Source organism: Apus apus, chromosome 4 (assembly GCF_020740795.1).
Source record: "Apus apus isolate bApuApu2 chromosome 4, bApuApu2.pri.cur, whole genome shotgun sequence".
NCBI lineage: Eukaryota > Metazoa > Chordata > Aves > Apodiformes > Apodidae > Apus > Apus apus.
This window is the reverse complement of record NC_067285.1, coordinates 88,875,459-88,900,017: the sequence shown is the minus strand read 5'-3', so window position 1 is coordinate 88,900,017 and position 24,559 is coordinate 88,875,459. Positions and strand designations below refer to the sequence as shown.

General features: G+C 39.5%; 1 protein-coding gene across 3 annotated transcripts in view; it reads right to left on the bottom strand.

Moving 5' to 3' along the window:
* Positions 1-22,293, bottom strand: part of GABRA4 (gamma-aminobutyric acid type A receptor subunit alpha4) — a 34,347-nt gene extending 12,054 nt beyond the window's left edge. For 2 of the 3 annotated variants that reach the window (XM_051619033.1, XM_051619035.1), the window contains exons 1-8: positions 22,174-22,293; positions 21,946-22,064; positions 12,740-12,807; positions 10,100-10,320; positions 9,915-9,997; positions 8,041-8,184; positions 6,510-6,662; positions 3,270-3,529 (exon numbers count right to left, since the gene is read on the bottom strand). In XM_051619033.1, the coding sequence (XP_051474993.1) occupies positions 3,270-3,529; positions 6,510-6,662; positions 8,041-8,184; positions 9,915-9,997; positions 10,100-10,320; positions 12,740-12,807; positions 21,946-22,064; positions 22,174-22,256 (1,131 nt within the window). In that variant the 5' untranslated portion in view covers positions 22,257-22,293. Of the gene's footprint in view, positions 1-3,269; positions 3,530-6,509; positions 6,663-8,040; positions 8,185-9,914; positions 9,998-10,099; positions 10,321-12,739; positions 12,808-21,945; positions 22,065-22,173 lie in introns of those variants that run through there. The other variant, XM_051619034.1, reaches the window with a different exon arrangement.
* Positions 22,294-24,559: the final 2,266 nt, after the last annotated feature.

Genomic DNA, 24,559 nt, shown 5'->3' with positions numbered 1-24,559 from the left:
CTGACAGAAGGGATGAGTGAGGCTTCCCAAGTCCTTTGTGAACTCAAGGCACATGACAAACAAGCTGGGGTCCTACTCATGTGATGTCTACAGCAGGAGTGCACTCCTCTTTATGGAAATACATTAAGTTTTTATCAGAAAGTTACAGGCAACAAGAAGAAACAGCTGAAATGAGGCAGGGAGGGGGCGAATGTTGAATAAATACCAACTAAAACAAAATCAAGTTACAGAGGAGCCCACTGTGCAGCTACAGCCACTGTAGGCTGGCTCCTACCACCCCCAGCCCAGGAAATTAGCTTGACACCAGGACTGTTTTTTTTAATTAACACAGTTCAATTTACTTAGCTAGTCTCCAAAACTCATTTAACACTTACTGTAATCAATATATTGATCAGTCACACCCACCGTGTAGCTACACAAGAAAATAGCTTAGAAAAGCATATAGGCCATGTTTGCTATAGTAAAGATGTATTGGCTGTGGCAAAGAAATACGTAACATGAATCAACACATCCCAAAGCATGTGATCATAATGATATAAGTTGCCTTTGATCCAAGACAACCAGAAAAGCGTTTTTGACTGAAAAGAAAAAAACAACCCACCACCAAGAATTCTGATTAGTGTGAGTAATATATGAACGGATTCAATATAGAAAACCCACTTTAATTCTACTGTCAGAAATCGATCAGACACATGCATGTCAAAAAGAAACTTCCAACTATGTGCAATTTCTCTTTATTTTACCAAACTTTGCTATTAAATGCCTAATTTCTAGTACTATCAGATAGTAAAATCCCTGTATGTTCTATAATGAATCTGGTTTCATAGCCCAACTTGCTCCCTCCTAGAAACCCTCAAGGACAACACCACCACATTTTTTGAGAAAAAAAAAAAAAAAAGAAAAAAAATGTACATAACCATTCAGTGAATAATGCACAATCAACATCCTATAAAACAAAATCCTCATTTAAAAGTATAGTATTACCACAAACTCACAGAGATGCTTAAATTCTGTTATCTCTGGTAGATCAGCACTGATTAGACAGAATATGTGCAGAAAAAAGTCAAAGTCATAATAAGGCATAATAAAATTCTAGATTAGCTTTTTATAAGCAAAACTAGAAATTTTAAGAAGAAGGACTATATTGCATGTCAGGTTGGAAAGCAGAGTCTAACAGCTGTATCACTATAAATTAGGACAGCCATATTAGCCCCTGTACTGTACAGTGGGAGACCAGGACACAAGTCATTCTCTAGTCATGGAAAGGACTACACGACAACAAAGCCTTTATACTGGCACCTGTGGGCTCACTCTTGTACACCCGTGCTGGAAGATCAAAGAGTCTTAATAGGCAGAGCTGGAGAAAAACCCATTAAAAAAAATAACAGGTCAAGGTACAGTCAACATTATCACTCACTTACATACTCGTAACATTAACATGTAACCCTTCAAAAAAAAGCAGATTGCTCCCTTGAGTGCTTACAAGATCCTCAAACCTGTAAGCACATTATCACATTTATCACAGAAGTATTAATTTAGCAGTGGAATAAAACTGTTCACATCTCATTTTATCTGGCTTTTGAGTTCAGTGAAGCTGTGTGTGTTCTGCTGTTTAAGAAAAAAAAAAAAAAGAGGTTTCTCAAAAACATGTGTGTACGTGGCTAAGCATGATGCAAGGCTGACTTATAGCAATTCTGACCATGAATCAAAACAGTTGTATTAAGCCTCTGTTCTTGCTACCTGAGAAAACTACTGTTTTTCCTTTTGTTTTAATCAAATCTTAGAAATAAACCTAGGATGAAAATGTTCTTACGTAATTTATTTTTCTATGGACCCATGTAAAAGCTGACTATCACCAAAAGCAGTGTTTATTAACACACCTCAGGAGTGCCCAAAATACTATACTAAACTGCACGTTGTACAATCAAGAAGCTCAGCACAAACTAATACCACCAATACCTCTAAGGTACAAAGCAACCTACACACTACTATAAACAGACTTGTCATTGCTCCTGTCTCTTGCTATAGGCCAACGGAGTGACATGTGTAACAAACACTTCAGGAGCACATCCATGCTTTTAAGCACAAATGGGAGCTAACTAAACAACACAGCCAGGAGACTGAAAACAGTAATAATCTATTGAGCAAAGAGGAAGAAGAAAAATGGAAGTGGGTGGACAGCAGCTGAGTAACGATATCAGATGGAAGGGCTCGGGAGGTAAAAAAAGAGCAGATGAATAGGTAAGGAGACAAACAAGATGTGAAAAGAGACAGAAGACAGAATTACCAGAGTTAGTCTAAATCAGTGGTTCTTAAATCACAGCTCAGCCAAAGGAAATCAGAAAATCAGTCTGACAGGAAGAGTAAATTATAATGCTGCTGTCGGCATCTTACTTCTCGAGTGGTGTTGCCAAGAGAGTCATCCATGGCTGGGAATTACTGACCTACCACATGGCTGGACCAAGTGTTGCAATGGGCTTTGTCAGGTGGTGTCTCATGAATAGGAGAAGCAATGCAAGAATATTAACCATATGGGAATGGGAAAAGGAAGAAAAGAAGAATCACTGGTGAGCTCAAAAGGAAATGAGATTGAGTCTTTATTAACTAAGACAGCTACCACCCAGCCATGCTTAACCTGAAGCACTATGAAAGCTGGAAAGTGTTTTATTAAACAGAACTCCAAAACCTGTTCAGGAGTTGAGGTGAGCTCCTGTGCAAAGATACATAAATTACGCAAAATTAAATCTATGGTGGACACAAAGGTTTCATCCAGCATTCTTCAAACATTTCTGAAATTCTAACAAAAGAAGAAATAAAACTATAGACAGGTGATACATGCAATGAAAAGAGAACTGCAATGTCTATGAAAATGCTTCAAGGTACAATGGCATATTTTGATTCATTAAAGACAATAACCACATAAAAAAAACATTCTCTCCTTATAATCTATAATGCCAATATCTGTATAATCAGTCCAATCGGAATCAACATGCAAAGAGAAAGTTAATTTCCTAAATGAAGCTAAATTATTTCCTCATAATGCAGCTAAACGGACACAAACTCCTCCTCTCCCCCAAGTTAACCTCATAATGCAAGAAATAATTTAATACTGTTTTACAGGTTTTATCATTGAATATGGTGTAGCATTAGTCTTCCATTATGCTTACACTGCATTAGCTCAGAGGGAACCTGGGAAGAAGTTAGAGGCCTATTTTTACTGACTACACTACCAAAACCATGGAAAATACGTGTATAAGCTGAATACATACCGTGACTGTCTCTTCTGTACTTCTTTCTCTTTGTACTGGAGCAACTGGAAATTCAAGGAGGGATTTTACTGTCTTCTTTTTGGCTTTTTCCATTTGAATATTAGTAAAATAGTTGACAGCAGCAAACTCAATGAGAGCAGAGAACACAAAGGCAAAGCAGACCGCTATGAACCAGTCCATGGCAGTAGCATAGGATACTTTTGGCAGTGAATGTCTTGCACTGATGCTCAGTGTTGTCATTGTCAACACTGTGGTTATTCCTTCAAAGAAACAAAGCAAAAGCACAACTGAATCTGAGTAAATCAGAATGAGAATAGGCAAGCAGTTTCAAAGACTTTTAAATCACATAGGAGTCTTTCTCTGCTGCTTGTGAATAGCGCATTAGATTTAAGTAATGGTAACCATTACATATCTATGAGCACAAAACAGTTAACCAGTTTTTAAAGGAGTCATGGGAAGCTACGACATCAACAGATAGATCACCTACAGTCCACATGAAGAAAACATGGAAGCCTCCATTTAATATTTTTTTCATGTCAAGTTCAACAGCATTTCTTACAAGTTATTCTCTAAAAATTTTAACATAACTTAAGTTTTTTAATGGGGGAGTACTCCTTAGACTGTAACAAAAACATTATTTTTCCTGTAATGGGTTCAGAATGCCACCTATTACTCTGATCCCGCTCATAATCCAGGTTCTGCTAAGTCATAGCAAACTATTTTGGTGCTAAGGAAAACTAGAATATTATGTTAACAACTCTGTTAATTAGCAAACCAACACCTTGTCTTGTAAACATTTCTGCTACTAGTCAAGAAATGAAATTTAATGAGAATCTCATCTTCTGAAAGAACAACTTTTTAATTAAAGTGTACAAGCATGAACACTGAGCTCAAAATATGACCACTTCATGGTACTACTTCAAATGCAAATACATGCTGTATAAAACCAAGGCATGGGTTTAGTTTTTTTCTTTTTTCATCCAGAATATCCCATATGACACAAATATACTGAGTATATAGGAAGCACCACTTAAGTCCTACCATGATAACCTAAAGGAAGACTGCCTACAAATGGAGATGACCGATGGGATTCAAGATGAAATGCATACGCTGAGAAGAATCCAAAGTAATTAAAAGTCTGTTTTCCAACAGGATCTTCACATCTCTTATTCCCTAAATTGTGCTCCCCTATCTGGGCAATGTAATATGAGAAAGCTTCATCTAGTCACTGCCATACAGAGAAGAGGACACAATGAAAAAAAATTCCTATTAAAGAAAAATGAAAAAAGACTAATAGCAGTTCATGAAATCACAAAGAGTATCTCAGAGCAAACTCAGCAGGATAAAAACACACATGCAAGCTCACAAAACCTTCTGCAGTGGGAAGATGTCGAGAAAACACACCACTGAAAATGTGTAAGTCTGAGGAAAAAATATTATGGGAAGTTATTTTTTTCCTGGAAGAGACCCATCCCTGCTTAGCCCTATCATTCCTGATTCTGCCTTTGTCCACTTCAAGCAAACAGTTTATCGGAATTGTCCTTGTGAGGACATTATACATGAACCATAACTATCCAGAGCTAAATACTTGCAACCATCTGATTAGAAATGTACGTAACTGTATGCAAATATCTTCAGAGTATTTTAATATAGAAATTAATTTTATAAACCTGTTAGAAAATTACTGCTCTCTCTCCTCTAAGACACACCAAACTCCCACAATCACCAGATTCAAGTATCTGAAACTAACTGCAGAAATCACAACCTGATGTGCCTTAGTTCCTTGCATATCCTTTCCTGCACCTTTGCCAAGTGTTCTCTAATCATGCAGTGTCCAACGGAAAGATCTTTTGGTTAGCCTCTTCTGACAGTTCCTCTAGAAAGGTGTTACCAAAGCAGGTATTCTGGTTTCATTCCTGTCTCTTGCCTGTAACTTTTCTATTGTCTGTTAGGAAAACCTTTTGACATTTGTCAGAAAACTAAAAAGATATTTTTACCCATACTTTAAGCCACTTGTTTTCAAAGGTGTTTTAGAGACTTATCTGTAACCTAGTGCATGTCCAAACTTTAGTATTACTTGTTTTCAATCTCATCTTTGGGTAGAATTACACATAATTATATCTGTTGCTCTCTAATTTGTACATTTGCAATTATCACATTTTGCCTGTAAATACAGATTCCACCTTTTTAGTTCACGGCAAAACCCCCTTCAAAAAAAGTACCGTTATTAAACATCATTGCAAAGGCACATGAAGTGATATACCAGCTTGCCTATCATAGTGCTTGAGTTGATAGCTATTGGTGTTATTATGATTACAGGTTGGTTCTCCTACAACAGATCATTAAACTTGTTTAATTTTTGATACTAAACAGTATTCTAAACTCTACTTACATGACTGAATGGGCAATCACATAGAAACATGAATTCCTACTACTCTTGCCAGTATCTGTCTATCTACAGAATGGCATTTTGTAGAGCATTCTCTTCCTGATTAGTTCTGCTTTACACATTATGAAGTCAAGACACTGCTCTGTGAAGACTGGGGTTTTTTAAATGTTTTTATCATACTTGTTAGGAATCAGATTTCCATTTAACTTCTCATGTTTTGTCTTCCATAGGTGGTTTTTTTTTGTTTCATTTTCACAGCAGTATCTTTCATGCTGTATTCGATGAGGATAATTTCAGTATCTGGCCATCATTTTGCTTTTTAAATTCATTCTCATAATGGCAATAGCAGAATGGAGAGAAGAGCACTAAACACGAAATTACAGAAACAGGATCTTAGCGTTACTCTTCACGAGTTCCACAGACATCACAGGCATCTTATAAGAAGATATCTGAACATCTCACATATTCCCAAATTATTTTAAAAGGATTTCAGAAGGTGTGAGTTCAAGTAATTTCACTACCGTTCACTGGAGGGGACTTGACTGTATTGCTCAGGGCCAGGTCTTCCCAATTTGCTCCCTCAAGTGGGTAGAATACCCACAAATGCACACCCATGTGCCACAAGCAACTATGTCACCCTTCTTGTTAAATATTCCAAGCTTTTCTTGAGATTGCAAGGATTCACGTAGTACATTCTTCATAACACAGACAGTAAAAATTCCTCAGATTTACATTATTCCCTTGTTTCTGCACTAGCACAGAGGCAGGATACCCCATGCACTAAAAAGGCATATCCTCATGATAGTCATTAAAAGAGGAGCTATGAGAAACAGTAAAAAAGAAGTAATTACCAAACACAGTTCTAGCTGGAACAGACTCCTTATTTATCCAAAATGAAACTTGAGAAAGGATCACGGTCATAATGCATGGGATATAGGTCTGAATCATAAAATAGCCCATTTTCCGTCTGAGGTGGAAGTAAACTGTCATAACAATATATTCACCTGAAAAAAAAATAAAAGAAAAAAATTCTGGCTGTGCATAAAATCTTTGTGTTGCAGAAAAACTGTTTCAGACTATCAACTAGGATTGTTGATGCTATTCATACCACTTAACATGCATAAAAAGACACGTTCCTTAGAGACAAGAACGAAACAAAGTTTTAAACAAAAATTCTGGTAGTAGTAGAATCTTAACAGTGCCATTCAGAAGCTGCTACCAAAAGTACTATAAATGTACAGCTACTACTGGATCACTTTTTACAGCATAGACATGATTTAAAAAATTCTTCTGGCATGTGTTGAAGGAGAAGCTTCCAAGGCAAAAGCTATCTACCTATCATAGTAAGCAGAACATTGTGGTACCTACCTGCCAAATAAAACAACAACAACAACAAAGCACATTCATTTACATGGAAGTATCTCAGCTTTTTACTAGGTTTACATCAGCACCACTGTAATAATGAAACACTGACAAGAATTAAAAATACTGTAAGTTTATCTAAAATTTTATCATTCATATTAAACAAAACCAACATAATTCAAGCTTTGCCATAAACTGAATAAGCTGACTAAAAAAATCACTACAGAATAAGCATTTTGGGCATAGTAAGGAAATTCTGTTGTTAACTCATAATAACCAACATGTTGAGAAATGTATTTCTAGTGTACTGCCAAAGGCTGTTTTCTCTTTGAGAAAAATATTCACAGAGCAATACATCAAATATATTTACTTTATCTGTTTCATTTTGATCATTTCACCCAAACTTGCTGATGCTCAGAAAATTACTCCAAATTTTAAAAATATTTTGGGAATATGCTTGTTTATCACCACGCTGCTCATCAGTGATACTTCACTCATTTCAGATGCATGTAGTTGCCATTTGCCGTATTTCTTACAGCACAAATCAGCAGAAGTATCTATTGTGACTAACGCATTTGTGCCTCTCCTTATCTGAGTAGAGGGTTTTTATGGCTTTAATAACCCATTCTGTATGCTGTACTTCTACCCTGAGCTGTTTGCACTGCCAAACAAAGGAAGTCTTTTGCACATAATGTGGATACAGTGCTGAGAAATGACTTCCTCACCCAGGAATCCTCTTGACTTTTCAAACTGCATTTTAAGCAGTGATTAAATGCTCATTTTGTCCCTCAGAGTAATGATCTCATTCTAGCTTGCTGAAAGACCATTGCAATCGACTGCAATGAATCTGTAAACGTAAATCTGAAGGACAAAAACCTAATTCAGATTTACGCTCTCAGCCCTTAATACATACCTTATGACATTCAGTAAAATACCATATAGGAAGGAAAGAAAAAAGCCTCAGGCAATGTTACAGGTTTAGTTTTATCTCCAGATGACTTTAACTGATGAGATTCCTACCTGTAATAGATTTAATGGTTTCAGTGGACACCGTATGCCCAAGCAGGTCATACTGAACTAAACTGGAAGACTCCTCAGGAACTTCCACTGACTTCTCAGGTCCTTTTGTCCAGGTATAAATCATTTCACTCTTTGGATAAGCATCTACAACACAGCATCAGTTTTCATAAATAGGAAACTACTTTTCATTCCTGACTAAAAGCCCAATCCAATCCTACCAAAATCAAATGGCAAGACTCACACAGACAACTTCAGAATGTACCCTACATGCTAAGTTACCCCCAAAAGCCACCCTCACAAAAGAATAGATAGCAGCGAAGGTCATATGCCAAGTGTCACATACAAATTCACTTTGCATTTGAATGCTAAGTCTTAAAACAAGATCTTTCTGCAACAGCCCTTATTGGGCATGTAAAGGTTGTCTTTAAATTATTTTAGAAATTTCTATCTAAAATAGTATTGTTAAAATACATCAACACACAAAAAAGAGCATATACAAGGGGGATACATTTTGAAGACCATGCACATCTTTTACAGGAGAGAATTATTATACTAAAAACTATGATATTTTAAACTTGTGTTTAAAATATTTGCCAGAAACTAGAGGTCAGTACACGATTCACAATAGCCCAAAAATAAGTACACTCAAAAAACCATTTTACAGTTAATACAAAAGACATAACTTAGGGCTAGTATTCAATCCATACACAGCCCAAACTCCTGTTAAAATAAAATTAAATCAGTCTTGCATTTGAAATGGGTACATCTTATTCCAACTTTCACTGAGGAAAGTGTCAGGTTAGTGTCAAGCATAACTTCTGCTGGCTGGTGATTCTGCCTGAAGAAATGTGCCTGTGGAGAAGTCCCCGCTATTGAAGCTCCCCTATCGTACAGCTGATACCAAAAACAATTTTGGCAGCACCTGGTCTCCAGCCTCACTGTAAGAAGGATGAAAAACCTTATCAGAGCAGTGTTTTTAATATCCCCCTTTTGGTTGTCTAGCCACCCGTATAAGCTAAATGTTATGCTAAGTAAAGACTATGAGGAGCTTCTAGCCACTCCTAGCTTCAGAGATTTGGAGTCAAGGAAAACAGATTAATGTCCAGCCAGTGACTACACTGGAGTGTAAAGCAGTGAAGTCAGTGACTGAGAAGGCTTAGAGGAGTGACAAGGTACTAAATAGAGTGCACTAACCAACCCCAGACAGTCTTAGAGCTCTCAGCTGTGGATTCAAACCAGGTAAACAAAACTATCTCACTTGGTTGTTTTGGATATGCCCCAAAATGTTCCAGCCAAAGTAGAATAGGCAAGTCACCTGCACTAAGATTCATCTCACCAGCCTAAAAACTATTTATCTACTCTCAACCTGCCATGAAGACTCCCATTCTAGGCCAGGAGACAGCCAAATACAACTAAAGATCACATATCTGCACATAACCTGCACATTTATCTCAGGTTGTCAATATGCCTCCACTAACTGTAGAGAAAGTCAAATAACCTGCTTCCCTAAGTGCCTTTCACCTGTCTGCTGCAAGTTGAGATGGATCCCACCCTCTTTGTCTTCTCCAGAGAATCTCTTACATCACTGCGTATCCAATTCCTCCCTAAGAACAAAGCAAAACTATGTATTTCAAGCAACTCTAGCCAGAATAGTGGGGTTTAACATAATCGCCGAATCACTGCCTGCTTTTCAATTCTCTGCCTGGGTTTAATTTTTGAGGACTTAAAGAAAACCCTCAAGGAACTTAACAGGAGTTTTGTCTGCATAAGGATTGCATATCAAGACTAATATACAGAAATTTTAGCAATTGCTCAAAATCTACTTCTACTATTTAAATTCTGTAGTGACAAGAAATTTCATAATTGCAACTTACAACTCCCAAATTTGAGAGGACAAGCATGACCATCCATGGGAAAATCCACTAATCTCATGGGACACTCTGCACTTATTGTAAGCCTATAATGGAACAAATTAAATAGTCTCTGGTTGCCATTTCATCTAGGCAGTATAACTTTTGCATACAGTAATTTTAAGTAGCTGAACAAACGTGTTAGGTACCTCATTGTGTACAGGATGGTGCCATTTCTCATTATTCTAAAGAGTTTATTTGGGGCTGTCATATTATGTGCAACAGACTTTTTCCCATTCCTGAAGAAAGTGTCAGGAGTCCACACCTTTGAAACCATCAAGTTGTTTAGTCTTAAAATTTCAATAGGGCCATCATACTTTAATCTTTTGTCGACCCACGTCTGACGGAAGAAGACATCCATTGTATATTCCTGTATTAAATTGCAGAAAAACAAAGATCACACTTGCATGTGTAAGTGTTGCCTGTAAAGAAAGAAACCTTTCAGAAGCAAAGAAATCAGTAGTAAAGAAAATCCTAAGTCCACTACACATATTTCCACCAATTTAAGTGTGTTGTGTACTTCTTAATAGCTTAATTTCCCACATTAATCATATCAATGAATTGCTACACATATTTAATCATTAAGGAATAATTAATCTAATTAGCTGGCAGGAAGCAGGCAATTGAATTTGTAGTCAAGCATGGAAGTAGAAACAAAATAATTTCTGACAGTAAGTGTCAACAGATTTTTAAAGAAAATATATCCATGGATTTTCTGCTGATGACTAAATTAAAAATACCAGGATAAACAATTACTTACACTATAAAGTCAGGAAGGAAATTTTTATTTCAACTCATGGAAAGTAAGCTTTTAACTGAGAAAAGCTAAATACTTCCTTCCTTTGCCATGCCCACAAAACATGGATAATACATTACATATAGACTTGCATATAGATACATTTGATTTTATCTACATAACTATCCCATTAACTTCCTCAGAAAAGCCATTCAGATGCTCCAAAGAAAACATGAAACAATAACCTCAGAACTGCAGACACAGGCACATAATGAGAAATCATGTGAATTAATGAATGAAGGAATGCATTTCTTATCTTGGGAAGCTAAAGCATTTCACAAAAAAGCATTATGTACACTGAAAAAGATAACACAGAAAGCTTCAAGTCCTTTCTAACATACAGTTGTGATTTTGTTGTTAGGCCAAACAATGTTTCCTTTATTTCAAATTCTTCTGCATAATTTTACCATTTAATCGTATGGCCATATCTATTTGCGTGGGCAAGGAGTCATGTGTTCTGTGTAATGCATCTTAGAATTATGGCTGCATTCTCCACTGTGGTTTACAGTTAATCTATGAAAAGATTCTTTTCTAGTGTAATTTCTTGCTGGTGACATCATAGCTCATAAGTAGCAGTTTCCATTATTAGCTTCTACATGACACATTTTGTAATATAAGATTTCAATGCTTTTCTTTACATTGTTATGGAAGTAACACAGCTCTAAAAAGATATTCTGATCTTTCCCTGTATTGAGACTATATGACTCCTGTTTCAGCGAGTTTCAGGAGTGGTGCCACATTCAGCTTACACTGGGTCATTCACTAGTTGATATATTAACTAAACATTGTTCCAAAACAAATTCCTGGATCCCTGAATACTCTCCCAACTAATATCTAATGACGAAAAGGGAAACAACTGCTGAAAATTCTCTTTTTGCCAATTCCTTTACTACCTTTACTCAGTGTTCTCACTCCTGTCTTCTCCAATATAACTAATAATTTCCCATGTAGCACCATGTCAAATGTTTCAGTGAAGCCTGAGAGATCCTGTGTATCCCGCATTTTAGCTTTGAGGCACACATCACTAGATTTCCTTGGGACCAGGTTCTTGTGGCCCTTGTCACACTGAACAGCATCACACTGCACATGACAAACATTGAAGGAGTAAGATGCATTTCAGCACAAGACTGCTATCATGAATCTAGCCATCAAAAAGACATCTTGTTGCCACATACCTTTCCACATGATAGAACCAAATCAGGTGCACCACAAAGCTCACAGCACCGTATGTTGAAAGTTACTACCCTGAAACTGCCTTTCCCTTAAAGAAGTTTAGTTCAGCACACATGGCTGTGTTACTTCTATGTGATTTCTTGGAAATTTTACCAAAAGATAAATTGTTGTATGATTTAAGGGTATCCAACTGAATTATAGAAGTTTATGAGAGTTATGCTGGATTTGACCTCAAATGAATGCAGATGCCATTCAGGCACAAATAACAGTACGTGCAAATGTAATGTTTCTCTTCTCTGAGTATTTCATGAATGTCACTTTGATGTTCAGTTTCTGCAGACACTTAAGAAAACTCTTATCAGTCAAATACTCGCTGCAAGTGATGCTAAAAGGGGCACCAAGACGAGCAAAGAGCATTCATCTGAAATGAAAACGTCAACAAGTATTTGTGAAAAGATATCATTATTATTCACCTGAGAATAACACAAGTTTCAGAAAGGAAAGGCAATTTCATAGGTATTGCATGTTTTCCCCAGAGTAGACAGGCTTAGATGCTCCCTGGGAGGCCTGATTCTGCTTCTACACCATGAAACTCTAGTTTAAATCCTGTGAAGTTAATTCCTTAAGCCAGCCAAAAAAGAGTGTAAGTGTGACCAAAATCAGGCCTGATGTAGCTAATTATAACCTGTAAATTAAGCTGTTACTAATCGTACCTACTTTGCATGATTGACAAAACAGTACGGATGAAGCATCCACTCCTTACTGCAGTTAATGGTTTCTCAGTATGAGGAAATGGCATTTTAATCCCAGAAATACATACCATTTCTACATCAGAAACAGGTCCAAAACTGGTGACATATATGTCTGTTTTGACTTCAGTAACAGGACCTAATGTATGAAAAGGAAGTGAGCAAGAAAATTTGAATTTTGCAGGTCAACAATTACCATAAATGATCCTGGCATTTGAACAGTTATCACTTTGAGAATTCTGTGGACGAGCAAGAGCAAAATGCAAATACAGGTAATTTCAGATAAGTCTCTAAAAACAAGCACTGCTCAATTACCTTCACCACATCAGTAAATCAAAAGCAGCATTTCCATGAAAAGCGCCATTCAGAAAACCGACGCTGTCTCAACAGATAACAGATGTCAAAAAATTAAAAGGCACACTGAAAACACCAAGCTAATTAACAAGAACTACCATGTTCAGGAAATTAGTATTTCCCAAGGCATTTAGTACTAACTTTCAGCTCTACGTAGTAACTGGACTGCAGGTATTAGCATTCCATGCACTGGGCAATTTAGTAATGCAGGATCAAGAACAGCATCCATATCCTGAGATGCACTTCAATGCTTTAACACTGAAAATCAAAATAAACTTTGGAATCTAACAATTTCTGAGGATCTCAGCCTAGGTCCAAATGCTACTACAAAGCCTGTCTTGAAAGCACTACTGATGCTGATTCAAACCAGTGCACTGAGCAGAGGTCTTGCACTCTTACAGCTGGGTGCCACAAAGAAACCATCAGAGAAAGCAGTTTCATTTTAGTATATAATTTCCTTTACTACAGGACAAAAGACCTTGAAATTTCAGATGGGCATTCATTCTACAGTGTACTCTATAACTCCCCTTAAACCAAAGAACACATGCACTAACTAGTTTAACTGGAATTTAGATTCCTCTTGGAACGTTAAGGGATGGAAACCTGCTAATTGTTACCAGTTACTATAATGATTCTATGATCAAAGAAGTACCTAATAGTTTAATTCAGGCATTTAACTCACACTGCTTATTAAACAAAAAATTTAAAAAATCTAATTATTTCTAACAGTATGTGTTCGGAAAAAAAAATGTAAGCTCTAACAGTTCCCAACCAGTTTCTAAATGCCCACAACTCAAATTTCTGAAGTGGTTAAGTGGCTCGAATCTGTCAATTCAGGCTTTATAATAGTATTGGCAATCAAAATGAAAGGAGGAAAGACTTAAAATTCTTAACAAAACACAAATATGTCCCTCTACGAAAGAAAAAAAAAAACACAACACAACTTTTAAAGAACACTGTTCACAGATGTCACTGAGTCAAATGTTAAAAGGAAAAAAAGAAATAGGCAACTGGAGAACATGGAACCTATAGTTCTTGCACCTAGAACAAGTATCACACAGTGAACAAAATCAAACAATGTAAAATTATACCACTAAACAGTTTTCAAGTCATGTAGAGAAAAACAGATAAGAATTTTTAAGCTAAATGTCAAATAAACAAGTTTGCTGGAAGTTAACAGTTTCACAGAAAGACATTTTTTCAAGCCAAACTCTAAAGAAAATTCACCTTACAACAGCCGGCAGCTTGGTGGTCCCTGGAAAGCTGGGATAGTTTGGCATGTTCTTCTTTATGAAGTTTTAAGAATAAACTTTGAAGTTCCAGATAACACACTTTCATACCACACTGTTTTGCAAAGGGTTGCTCTCTAAACATGCCAAATAGAAGCTGCTCCCCTTTGTAGTGTTCATTAGGTCAGAGAAATCCATAAGTGGTTAGACCACTCACTCATTTTACTGACCATGTAGTCCAAAAACATTTCCTGAATATAATTATTTCTGGAGAACAGAAAAGCTCCAGGATATTGGAAAAGCTCTTAGGAGAGCTGTCAAGATTCTGGCAGTGAAGACATTCATCTGCAGTATTAAAAACTAGGGGAGAAAAGCCCAATCGTACTTGTACACAGAAATACAAGAGATCCAATTGTGTTTGACCTCACATAACCACAAGACTGTAATTTATCTACAAATATTTATTTCATCTGAATTTGAAATGTTTCTGAAATCAAAGTTCTACACAAATGAAAAAGACATTTTCCCACACAGCTCTATAAAGAAAATGTAGGAACTAATCTCTGTTACTTGACAATAAGAGAACACTGAATATCGCACTCAAATTTCAGAATCCCTTCCAGGAACTGCTTTATTTGTTAGTTCTAAGAAACTATATAAAACCCCAAACTTTAACTGCTTTCCTCTGGCCATATCTTATTTTGTTTAGCTCTCAGAACACTGTAATTTTATAATCATATCAAAATGAGCAAAGGGACAGATTTTTCCCACAGACATGGGCTGCTTCTCCTCAGTCATTGATTTATTTTGTTTTATTAAATGATTACAGCCTCACAGACAGTAAGTGCTCAGAGGTTTTTTGCAAGTTCATTTTTTTGGAGTTTCTAAGAAAGAAAGGGAGAGCTAAGACCAAGAAGCTCATCAAATCAGAAAGCCTAAGATTTAATGCTATTAGAAATCCTACAGCACAGTTAAAACGATGCTTGAGTTCACTCTTCTGTAACTGCTATTCTGCCCTTTAAGCTTTATTTATTAGTAGGACCCATGAGAAAGAAGAAGCGGGAACTGTCAGACAATAACGAAGCCACAAAATAAGGTTGAAATTAAAGTTACTTTTGGTTGTTTGCCCAACATGATGGCAGTACAGTGCCAAAACAAATGTTAAAATCACACTTGAGGCCACAAGAAAATGGCAGATTAATGACAATCTAGAAATATTTTAGCTGTCATAACAGTTATCCAGGTACTACTGACATGCAAATCCTTGCTTTGCATCCAAACCCTGGTCAGACAATAAAAAGTTTAGTAGGAGTGAAGACAGCAGGAAGGGACAGTGAAGCTGATTATCTCCCTAATGCTTTTTCTCCAATTCCAGCCCTGTTATGCTCCACATCTTCCGCCTACTTTATCAGTTCACAACTGTTAAAGCCAAACCTTGCAGCATTTTCTAGCACATCTCCATGCTAGAAATACTTAATGCCGACCCAGGAGTATCTATGGTGATACCAAAGCCAATCCCTTACTCTTCGTGTTCTAGAAGAAAACACAGCTCCAAGTTGGTAACAATAGCGGGGGTACAAATAGTGAGTCATGCTTCTTTTTTAAAAACTATTATTAATCATGGGAATTCCTGTCAACGAGGAGGTGATCTGTAGTCACCTAACCTACTTTTACTGGTGATTTAAGCAGCCCTCAAAAATTAGCATGTTGCACCACTTAATCAACTCAGGCTGTGCAAGCAGAAGATCCTATTAGAATCCTTAATGCTACTACTGGCAATAAAATGCAGCAACTTGTAAGAAGGCAAATTAACTTTAAATATGTCCATTTGGGCTCATCCATCAATGGATGTTCAGAAAGCATCTATCCACCAGAAATCTGCAGGAATGCTGAGGAACTATTTATAACATACTGGTGTGTATTTTTATGTCAATGAAATAGGAGAGTCCTACACACTGCAGTGGGAACAGTTAAGTCTGAATCACTGCTTGCAAGATAATACACAGAAGCTCAGGCAGGATTAAAAGCAACCCCTGCAAAAAGCCAGAATAGTTCAGTGTTAGGTAGAGACATTACGTGTGGGCTGAAGAAGCGATGCCAAGCCCTAACCCCGTGAAAAGGAACATAAGACAGCTCTCCCATGCATTTTATGCCAACATATGGGTTGAACTGCAGCACAGCTCCCAGCGAAAGACTTTGGGCTCCATTATCCCTGCGTCTCCATAGGCAACTGTCACTGCAGAGATCTCCACTGTATGCAAACAGTCAAATCCTGCACAGGCTTTCTGTACATTGCAAATTTTGCCACCAAGAGTCACACAGCCTATAGGGAACATTAGCAAACAAGTCTGTACAAAGGTTTCAGCATAAAAAGTACTATTTAAATGCTAAGTGCAGCTACTACTGCTATTATGAGATAGTTACAGGATAAATAAACTAACATGAAATTATATTATATCAGTTCCTACAGATACATTAAAAAAAAAAAAACAAAAAACAAAAAAACAAAAAACAGTTGCTACAGATATTTTTTTAAAAAATATAATTACATGTGAAAGATTTGGTTTCTCTTTCCAAATTCTTGCTGTCGGAGTAGAGCTGATACCTCCTAGGCAAAGGGAAAAAAAAAAAAAAGGAAAAAATAGCCAAACTGTGAAGCATGTTCTCTTGCTTCATTCTATCAGAAAGAACAGCGGAGGACGCCTGCTATATGTAAGATTTCCGTTAGGAACTCAGAATATTTAAAAATGAATGTGGAATTCAAACACATGGGCTATGTTTTCTACCAATAGAGAAATACATAAAGCACAGCAGCACACAAAAACCTTTGCCTTTACATATGTTCATCCATGCATGTCTGAACCCTGAAAAGGGAAAAACACACCTCCAAAAATGAGGAGATTACTCTGTTCCTTTGCCTGTTCATCAGCAAATAGACTCTGCTGAGACAGTCAACAAGCTTGATACTGGTGCCAGTTTTCATGATGTGGACACCTGTCTACTAAGAACTGGACTAAGAATACCAGCTACTTTTATACAGGTCACTGAACAATGGACAGATGGCAATGACTTCAAGCATTACTAACCTTGGCCAAATTAAAATCAGTCAACTACAGGTATCTAACACCACATCCTGTCAAGCCTTTGAGTCATCTACTCTCACCAGCTGAGGAAGACTGGACAACTGCCTGAAAAAAAAAGGATCAGCTTCACTTCACAGTGCTCACTTAAGTCCATTTGCAATTTTAAAAAATAACTACATTACTACAACTATTATGCTGAGCAATGGAATCTTGACAAGACGTGAATTTCGAGTAAGAGCAGATATTGATGTAGACAATTTTCTGTTCTCTAAAAAGAGAAAATTCTTCAAATTTATTCTGTGTTTATTTTCTAACTGAAGTAATTCCTCCTGCTTTGACAGGAAATGAAACTATTCAGAAATTATGTTAATCAGCTGAACATCATACAGCCTAGAAGGGGCAGGGAAGCCCCCTCCTACCCTTCTTGGAGGAGACAATGGCCAAGTTTAATTCCACCAAGTACTCTGCTGCACTTTCACAGGAACAAGATTATGAGAAATAATATGAAAAGGGAAGGAAAGGAGAAGGAAAATTGATGAACACAGTCCTGTTCCTTCTACTCATGAGCCAGTATATGTGGCAACTTCTAAACAGAAAGCCACAGCACTGTCACAAGCTGCCAGGGAGACTTGCAGCTCATGCCAGACTCTACCTCAAACAAATAACAGAACCCAAGAGGAGAGAGAGCTCCAGCTTTCACCAGCTGATGGACAACCACACCACAATGGGTCAGGAACAGGCTGTGGGCCCGCTTAGAGCTAACACCAGTGGGTTTCACAGTCAACCCAAGAGATGTGAACAGGAGACAAATCACACACCACCCTCCTTCTTTGGTGTGGCCATAAAATTGGCCATTAAAAGTAAGACACTAGATATGAGATGTTCTCTAAAAGGCACAACTAACAGAAAAATGAATTAAAATCAGCTGAGATGTGGCAGCACCCAGTGATACTGTCCTCACCAGCTTCAGTTCCCCCCTTCCTTCTTACTTCCCAAAGTGTGATGAGTTACTCTATCATGAAAATTTCAAAGACACTGTTAATATTTTCTAAAGTTATAATCCAATACAGGTTTGAATCACATGCCTGCTTGGTTGAGGAGTTGCTCAGGTAAAATCTGAAACCATGCAAGTGTTTAAAATGGCAATCCAGACCCAGGTCTTTCACTTCCAGTGATTAATGCTCCTTTGAAAAAGTAATTTTGACTTCTATAGTCACTTTGAAACTCATCACCACTGGAAAGGTAAAAGGGGGATTTCCAGAGAAGATCCAGGTTTTGCAACCTTCTGTAGTTCACCTTTGTGTCTTGCAAAAAAAATTTAAGAGCAGATGAGAACTGGAGTCAGGTTGTAACTAGAAATCCTGTTGCTTCAAAGTTTTACAGCTGAATGACAATAGCACTGTGGTAATACTAGAAGTTTTCCAGAAGATAATGCTTTTAATTAATCACACTACAACTGGTTTCTGTAAACACTCTATTCTTATAGAATGGTTTTGACTGGGAAATACAAATGCATTACAAATTGCATTCTGAAATTAAGGATAATTATAAAATGGAGGACACTGTAGGGAATGGAATTTACTTCATTTCCACTACACTACTTTCAAACATCATTTAGAATTAGTTTATTCATTAGTTCCTAAATACCTTCCCTTTATTGAAATTCAAAATTTTTATGCATTTAAATTGTTCCTGACAGCACTTGGGAGTTTTATTGCTACCTATACAAAACCGCCCATTCTGCTTTGTTTCATTAAATTTCTAGATGAAACCTCTTAGCTTCTCTCTTGCTTCTTTAGGTTTCCTCCTCCCCCCGACTTAATGGGAACTTTCACTCAAAATGGTCTTTAATCAACTTTGTCATAAACCCTTCTGGTTTTGCTTACTACACTACCAAACTTCTCAGTAATTATAAGTGACAGCAACTTTCTAGGTTTTAGAAGTCCATTTAATCAAGTGAGTTTGTAATGCAAGGTGTCAATCACATGACATGGGGAACTTTATTCTTGTATTAACCCTCAACATACACCATGCTTCTGCCTAAGAAATACCAACACAAGCTTCCACATACTCTGCTGAGGTTCAAAACCCTCCAAGGGACCATTTCCACATTTGTAAGTATGCTCTGGCAATTTCCTCCATAGCTACCAAAAACTGTACTTCTTAGTGATGGCATGGAGAATTTGGATCTAGTTTTAGGAAATCTCAAAAATACGTTTCTGCTTTGCTCTGCACCCAGAACAAAATCTTTATTAATTGTTATTTGTGGTGACTCTGGCAGATGCCAGCAAAATTCAGCATTTGGCTACCTCCCCGAGTCTGATTTTAAACATAATTTGTGCCAGAATTAGAAATGTTTTCACTGATTTGAAGTTTTAAAAGCAGCATCAGTCAGACCTCTGAGCTTTCGTTCTTAAAATAAAATCTTAATTTCATTTTGAACTACATGAAAAATAGTGAATCAGCTTCAAGAATAAAACAAAAAATAAATATTCTGCTGCTCATCAGAAAGTGACGTAGTTTTAATGTTACCAAAACACACTATCCTTTTCCATCTCTAAATGTTCTGACATTTTGTTTGCTATGCTAGAAACTGGTGAGTGATCCACTTTTAACATGAAGTCCATTTGTTGTGAAGATTTATCAGCAAAAAGAAACCAAAATATAGGGAAAACTTGATCTGGGTAGTATATATTTCAATAACTAATCCATAGTCATTATTCTGAGTTATCTAAAAAGTAAAATCTGACCAATTCCAGAAATTTCTTTCTTTTCTTGGTTTTGGTCTGATTTTTTTAAAAAGCTGTTCTTATCAAATCAGTGAAGGTAACCTTTGCTGTAAGGAGCTAGGGAGGCAGGCATCATTTTCAAAAATTTCAAAAATTTTCCCCATGTGTTATTTAGAAGTTCAAACTCAGAGATGAGTAGCCTAGATGTTGTAAGGAAGGAAGAAGCAAGAAGCAACATAATATCAATTTTCTGAAATATTCACTCAGAAGTGTTTTCTCCAGGCTGAAATCTCAGGGTTTTTTTTCTCCTCCCTCTATTATTTACTTCCATATTGCTGTTATGGAAGTTCAAGGAGATACAATGAACTTTTCCTCCTTTACAGAATTTTGCTGAAAGTGTGCAACACTGATTGGGCAAAAAGATCTACTCTTGCAAAATATCCTGCAAAGGACAACTGTATTGAAATAAAAATCAACATAAACTTTATGCTGTATCACATATTTAGGAGCTGTTTAATTTTGGAAATCTGATAATGCTCATAAAGCATCTTTGCTAGATGACTAATTAGTTGGCATTCAACCTAAAACGATGCCAAACTTAGCACATCTCTTGTACACGTGCAGAAGTGTCTTTAACCTCTCTGCAGAGGCTAAATTGCAAAAGGCTACCACTTCCAAATGATTCCTCTGGGTGCAAATATATTTAGCTTCCTACTCAGTTAATATGTAAGCTAACTTATAGAAGGCCTCATTTATCCCATACACTCAAAATAATAAAGGTGCGATCAATGACTCCAGGTGTTGTCCTTTAACAACCACAGTCGTGCGTGTGAGCACCGTGCACGGCATGTGGGGAACGTGTTGGCCGACATGTCCGTGTAGAGCGATCACATGTAATGAAGAAGGTACTTCCAGAGGAGGAAGAAAGTATTTCGCAACATAAACCTACGCAAGGATCTCATTCAGTCCTGTATGGGAAGCAGTCTAGAAAACACTGGTTATAGCTTTGTGCATCATAAGGACTGTAGGGTTTTTTTACTATTATTTTTTTACTTTCAAATACGTATTTTTTAGTATCTTCATTCCAGATTACAAAATAAACTTTTATTTCATCTGGACCCTCATAATTTTTGGTTCCAAGTCCCTACACAATAACATCAAAACCCACCAGCAAGCCTGGCTGCTTGTTCAGCAACACAGAACTGGATCTTAACAGCACGGGGCACGAAAGCAGCACAAAACCCCCACATGCAGCACACAGGTGAAGTCAAATTTGAGTCTCCTCTGCTTCTAATTCCTATACAGCAATTAAGTCTACTACTTCTAAATCAAAGCTGGAATTGGAGCAACTGTGGTAAAGAACTTGTGTGGTCGGGCACCCGAGCTCTGGTTTTCCCTAACTAGTGGAACAGAACCCACCAAAGACCCGACTTCTTACGCTGGTAAAAGTACACTTGTTTCTATGAGGAAATCCGTGGGATTTAGGGGTCAAAAACTGTCAAGAACCAGAAGAAGCTAGATGCCAGACAGGTCCCTCCATCCTCATCAAGCCAACGCACACCGGCTTCGCAGGGCTTTTTTCTCCCCCAGCTCAACAGCCGCAGTCCGAACTCAGGGTGTGGGCCGAGCAGCGAAGGGGGGCTAAGCCCGGGACCGCCCCAGCGGGGCTGCTCAGTGCCCCGGAGCTCTCGGTGCCAGGCGCTGCCTCACCGCCGGTCCTTCCCTCCCCGGAGGGCTCGGACCGCGGAGCGCTGTTGGGGGGTGACACACGCGTTTTCGGTCGGTAACGGCTCGGTACGACCGGCGAGCGCTGCTGCCCCCGCCGCCTCCGCCCGGCCCCCCCTTTCCCCCTCCCCATGCCGGCACCGCTCCGCCACCGTACCCCCGAATCCCGGTCGCAGCCGGTTGTCATAGCCATCCAGGAGGCTGTTCAGGATGCTGGTGAAATTCTCCGGCCACAATTTCTCCTCTTTTTTGCTCTGCCCTGGCGGCCCGGTGAGACTACAAGGCAAAGGGGGAAGGGGTGAGCGGAGGCGCCGGAGCCCGCGGGTGCAGCGGCACCGGGACCCGCCGCCCCTGTCCCCTCGCCGCCGCCGCCGGGGGTACTCACCACGTCGCCAGGCACAGGCAGTGCAGGAGGGCGATGGAGAGACCCGAGGACATGGCGATGGCTGGCTCCTTGGCAGAAACCATCTTTCCATGCCATACTTCACGCCTGGGCACGTTAAACGCCTTGTCCGGGGCGGGGAGGGGGACGCGGGGCCCGGCGAGGGGGCGGCGGCGGCGGCAGCCCCCGGCGGCCCGACATGCGCGGCGCCCCGGTTGCCAGGCGCCCGGCACGGGCGGAGGAGAGGCGAGTTCCCCCCCGCCGTTAACTCTCTCGGGGCAACAGGCGCCGGTCCCCGCCGTCCTCCCCCGGCTCCCACCTCCGCCCCGCCCCGCCCGCGGCCCCGCGCCCCGCCCCGCTCTCCCCTCCTGGGTGCCCCGTGGCACAGGGCGGCCGCCGCAGCCCCCTCGGGGAGGCTGGCGGGGCAGGGGGGGCGGCTGCTCTCCCGCCCGATGGTTGCCGGTGGGGGTGCAGCGAGGTGGGGTGCCTGTGGGAGAAGGGTGGCTGGGGACGTCGTGGTGGTGACAGCGCCGACGAAGTCTTCGTTCGTCCCAGTCATCTCTGGTCCCCAGGAGGGGAACAAAACCAAGAGCGGCGGGGGGCAGGGGGAAGCGGTTAATTCCCCAGCGATGGAGGGCTTGGGAGCAGGAGGGTCCCTCCGCTCCGCTGCAAGAGGAGCTGGGGAAAGAGGAGAGGATAGGAATGACGATTTAACTTCAAGGTTAAAACAGGGCGCACCTAAAATGGATGGGAGCGAGTGGGTTATCCAGGGTTTCTAAAGCAAAAAAAATGCCAGAATAAGGGAATGGTTTCACATTTTATCTTTTTTTTCTCTTTTCATTCCTATAATTAGGAAACAAGATTTGGTGACCCAAATAATTTCTATTATACAAGGACCAAGGGATTCTGCAGCAATTACATTAAAATCTGCGCAGAAGTGTTGTTAGTCTGTCACAGGCTTTTGGGATTTGGGGGTGAAGAGAAGAGGGAAGAAAAGAACGGGGTCGGGGTGTCCCCAAGCACAACAGGTATTGGCAATAAACAACTTGTTCTTCTGATCAAGTGTGCTGTGGGGACAATTCTTTAGGTTTGGCAATCAGTGTGCATGTCAATTTCAATGAGGAGTTCATAGTGAAGGGGCCCATACAGCAGGTGATTTTAATTGACTCCAAGACTACGGTACTGTCAATGCTGACATTAAAAGGCTTTATTCATTACTTGCTACAGTATGTCCGGGTGCTGAAATGCCTGATTACCTTAAGAACTACTGTACACTTGAAATCTTCCGGATTGTACTTCAGAGCTTGTTCCAGCTAGGGTGCCCTTTTCTGATTCCTTTGAAAAACAATTAAAGCTGTGCTTGAAATCCACTTAGCTTGCTGATGCTGTTTATCTTTCAAAAAACTCTGTCTAGGCAGTCAGTTCTGCTTCCAATTTTAAAAGCCCTATTTAGGCCTCTGCAGATTACCAGTCTGCTTCCTCAGATTTTGACAGGATCCTCATCTCCTGACTGCCTTACAGGATCCTGATCTGACAGCCTTACTGGAATGTTGGATGCTCTGCTGAAACCTCACAGAGCAGGCAGCATGCCTGTGGATGGCATTTCATGTAGTATTCACAAGCCTGGATAATGCAGACAGTAGGATGTCACACCAAGGTCACATCACGTCCCGTGATGAGGTTCTGGGAACTGCCTGTTTAACTCCACACACAGGTGAAAACCAGCATGCCAACAAGAAGCTGCTGTGCTGGCTCCACTAGCAATCTGATCAGGAACAACAGAAGGATGGATCAGCAGCTCTTCAGGGGTTTAATTTCACAGAATCATGAGATCTTAAGGGTTGGAAGGAACCTCGAAAGATCATCTAATCCAACCCCCGTGCCAGAGCTGGATCACCTAGAGCACATCACACAGGAACTTGTCCAGGCTGGTTTTGAATGTCTCCAGTAAAGGAGACTCCACAACCTCTCTGGGCAGCCTGTTCCAGTGCTCTGTCACTCTCATAGTAAAGAGAGGTCCCAGGTCCCTTTCTCCTACACTGCTCTCCAGCAGGTCAGCCCCCAACCTGTACTGGTACATGGGGTTGTTCTTCCCCAGATGCAAGACTCTACACTTGCCCTTGTTGAATTTCATCAGGTTTTTCCCCCCCCAACTCTCCAGCCTGTCCAGGTCTCGCTGAATGGCAGCACAGCTCTCTGGTGTGTCAGCCACTCCTCCCAGTTTAGTGTCATCAGCAAACTTGCTGAGGGCACACTGTTCCCTCAGCCAGGTCGTTGATGAAAATGTTGAATAGTATTGGTCCCAGTATCAACCCCTGAGGGACTCCACTAGTCACTGACCTCCAAAGAGATTCTGTCCTATTGACCACAACTCTCTTCTTCCTTTCAA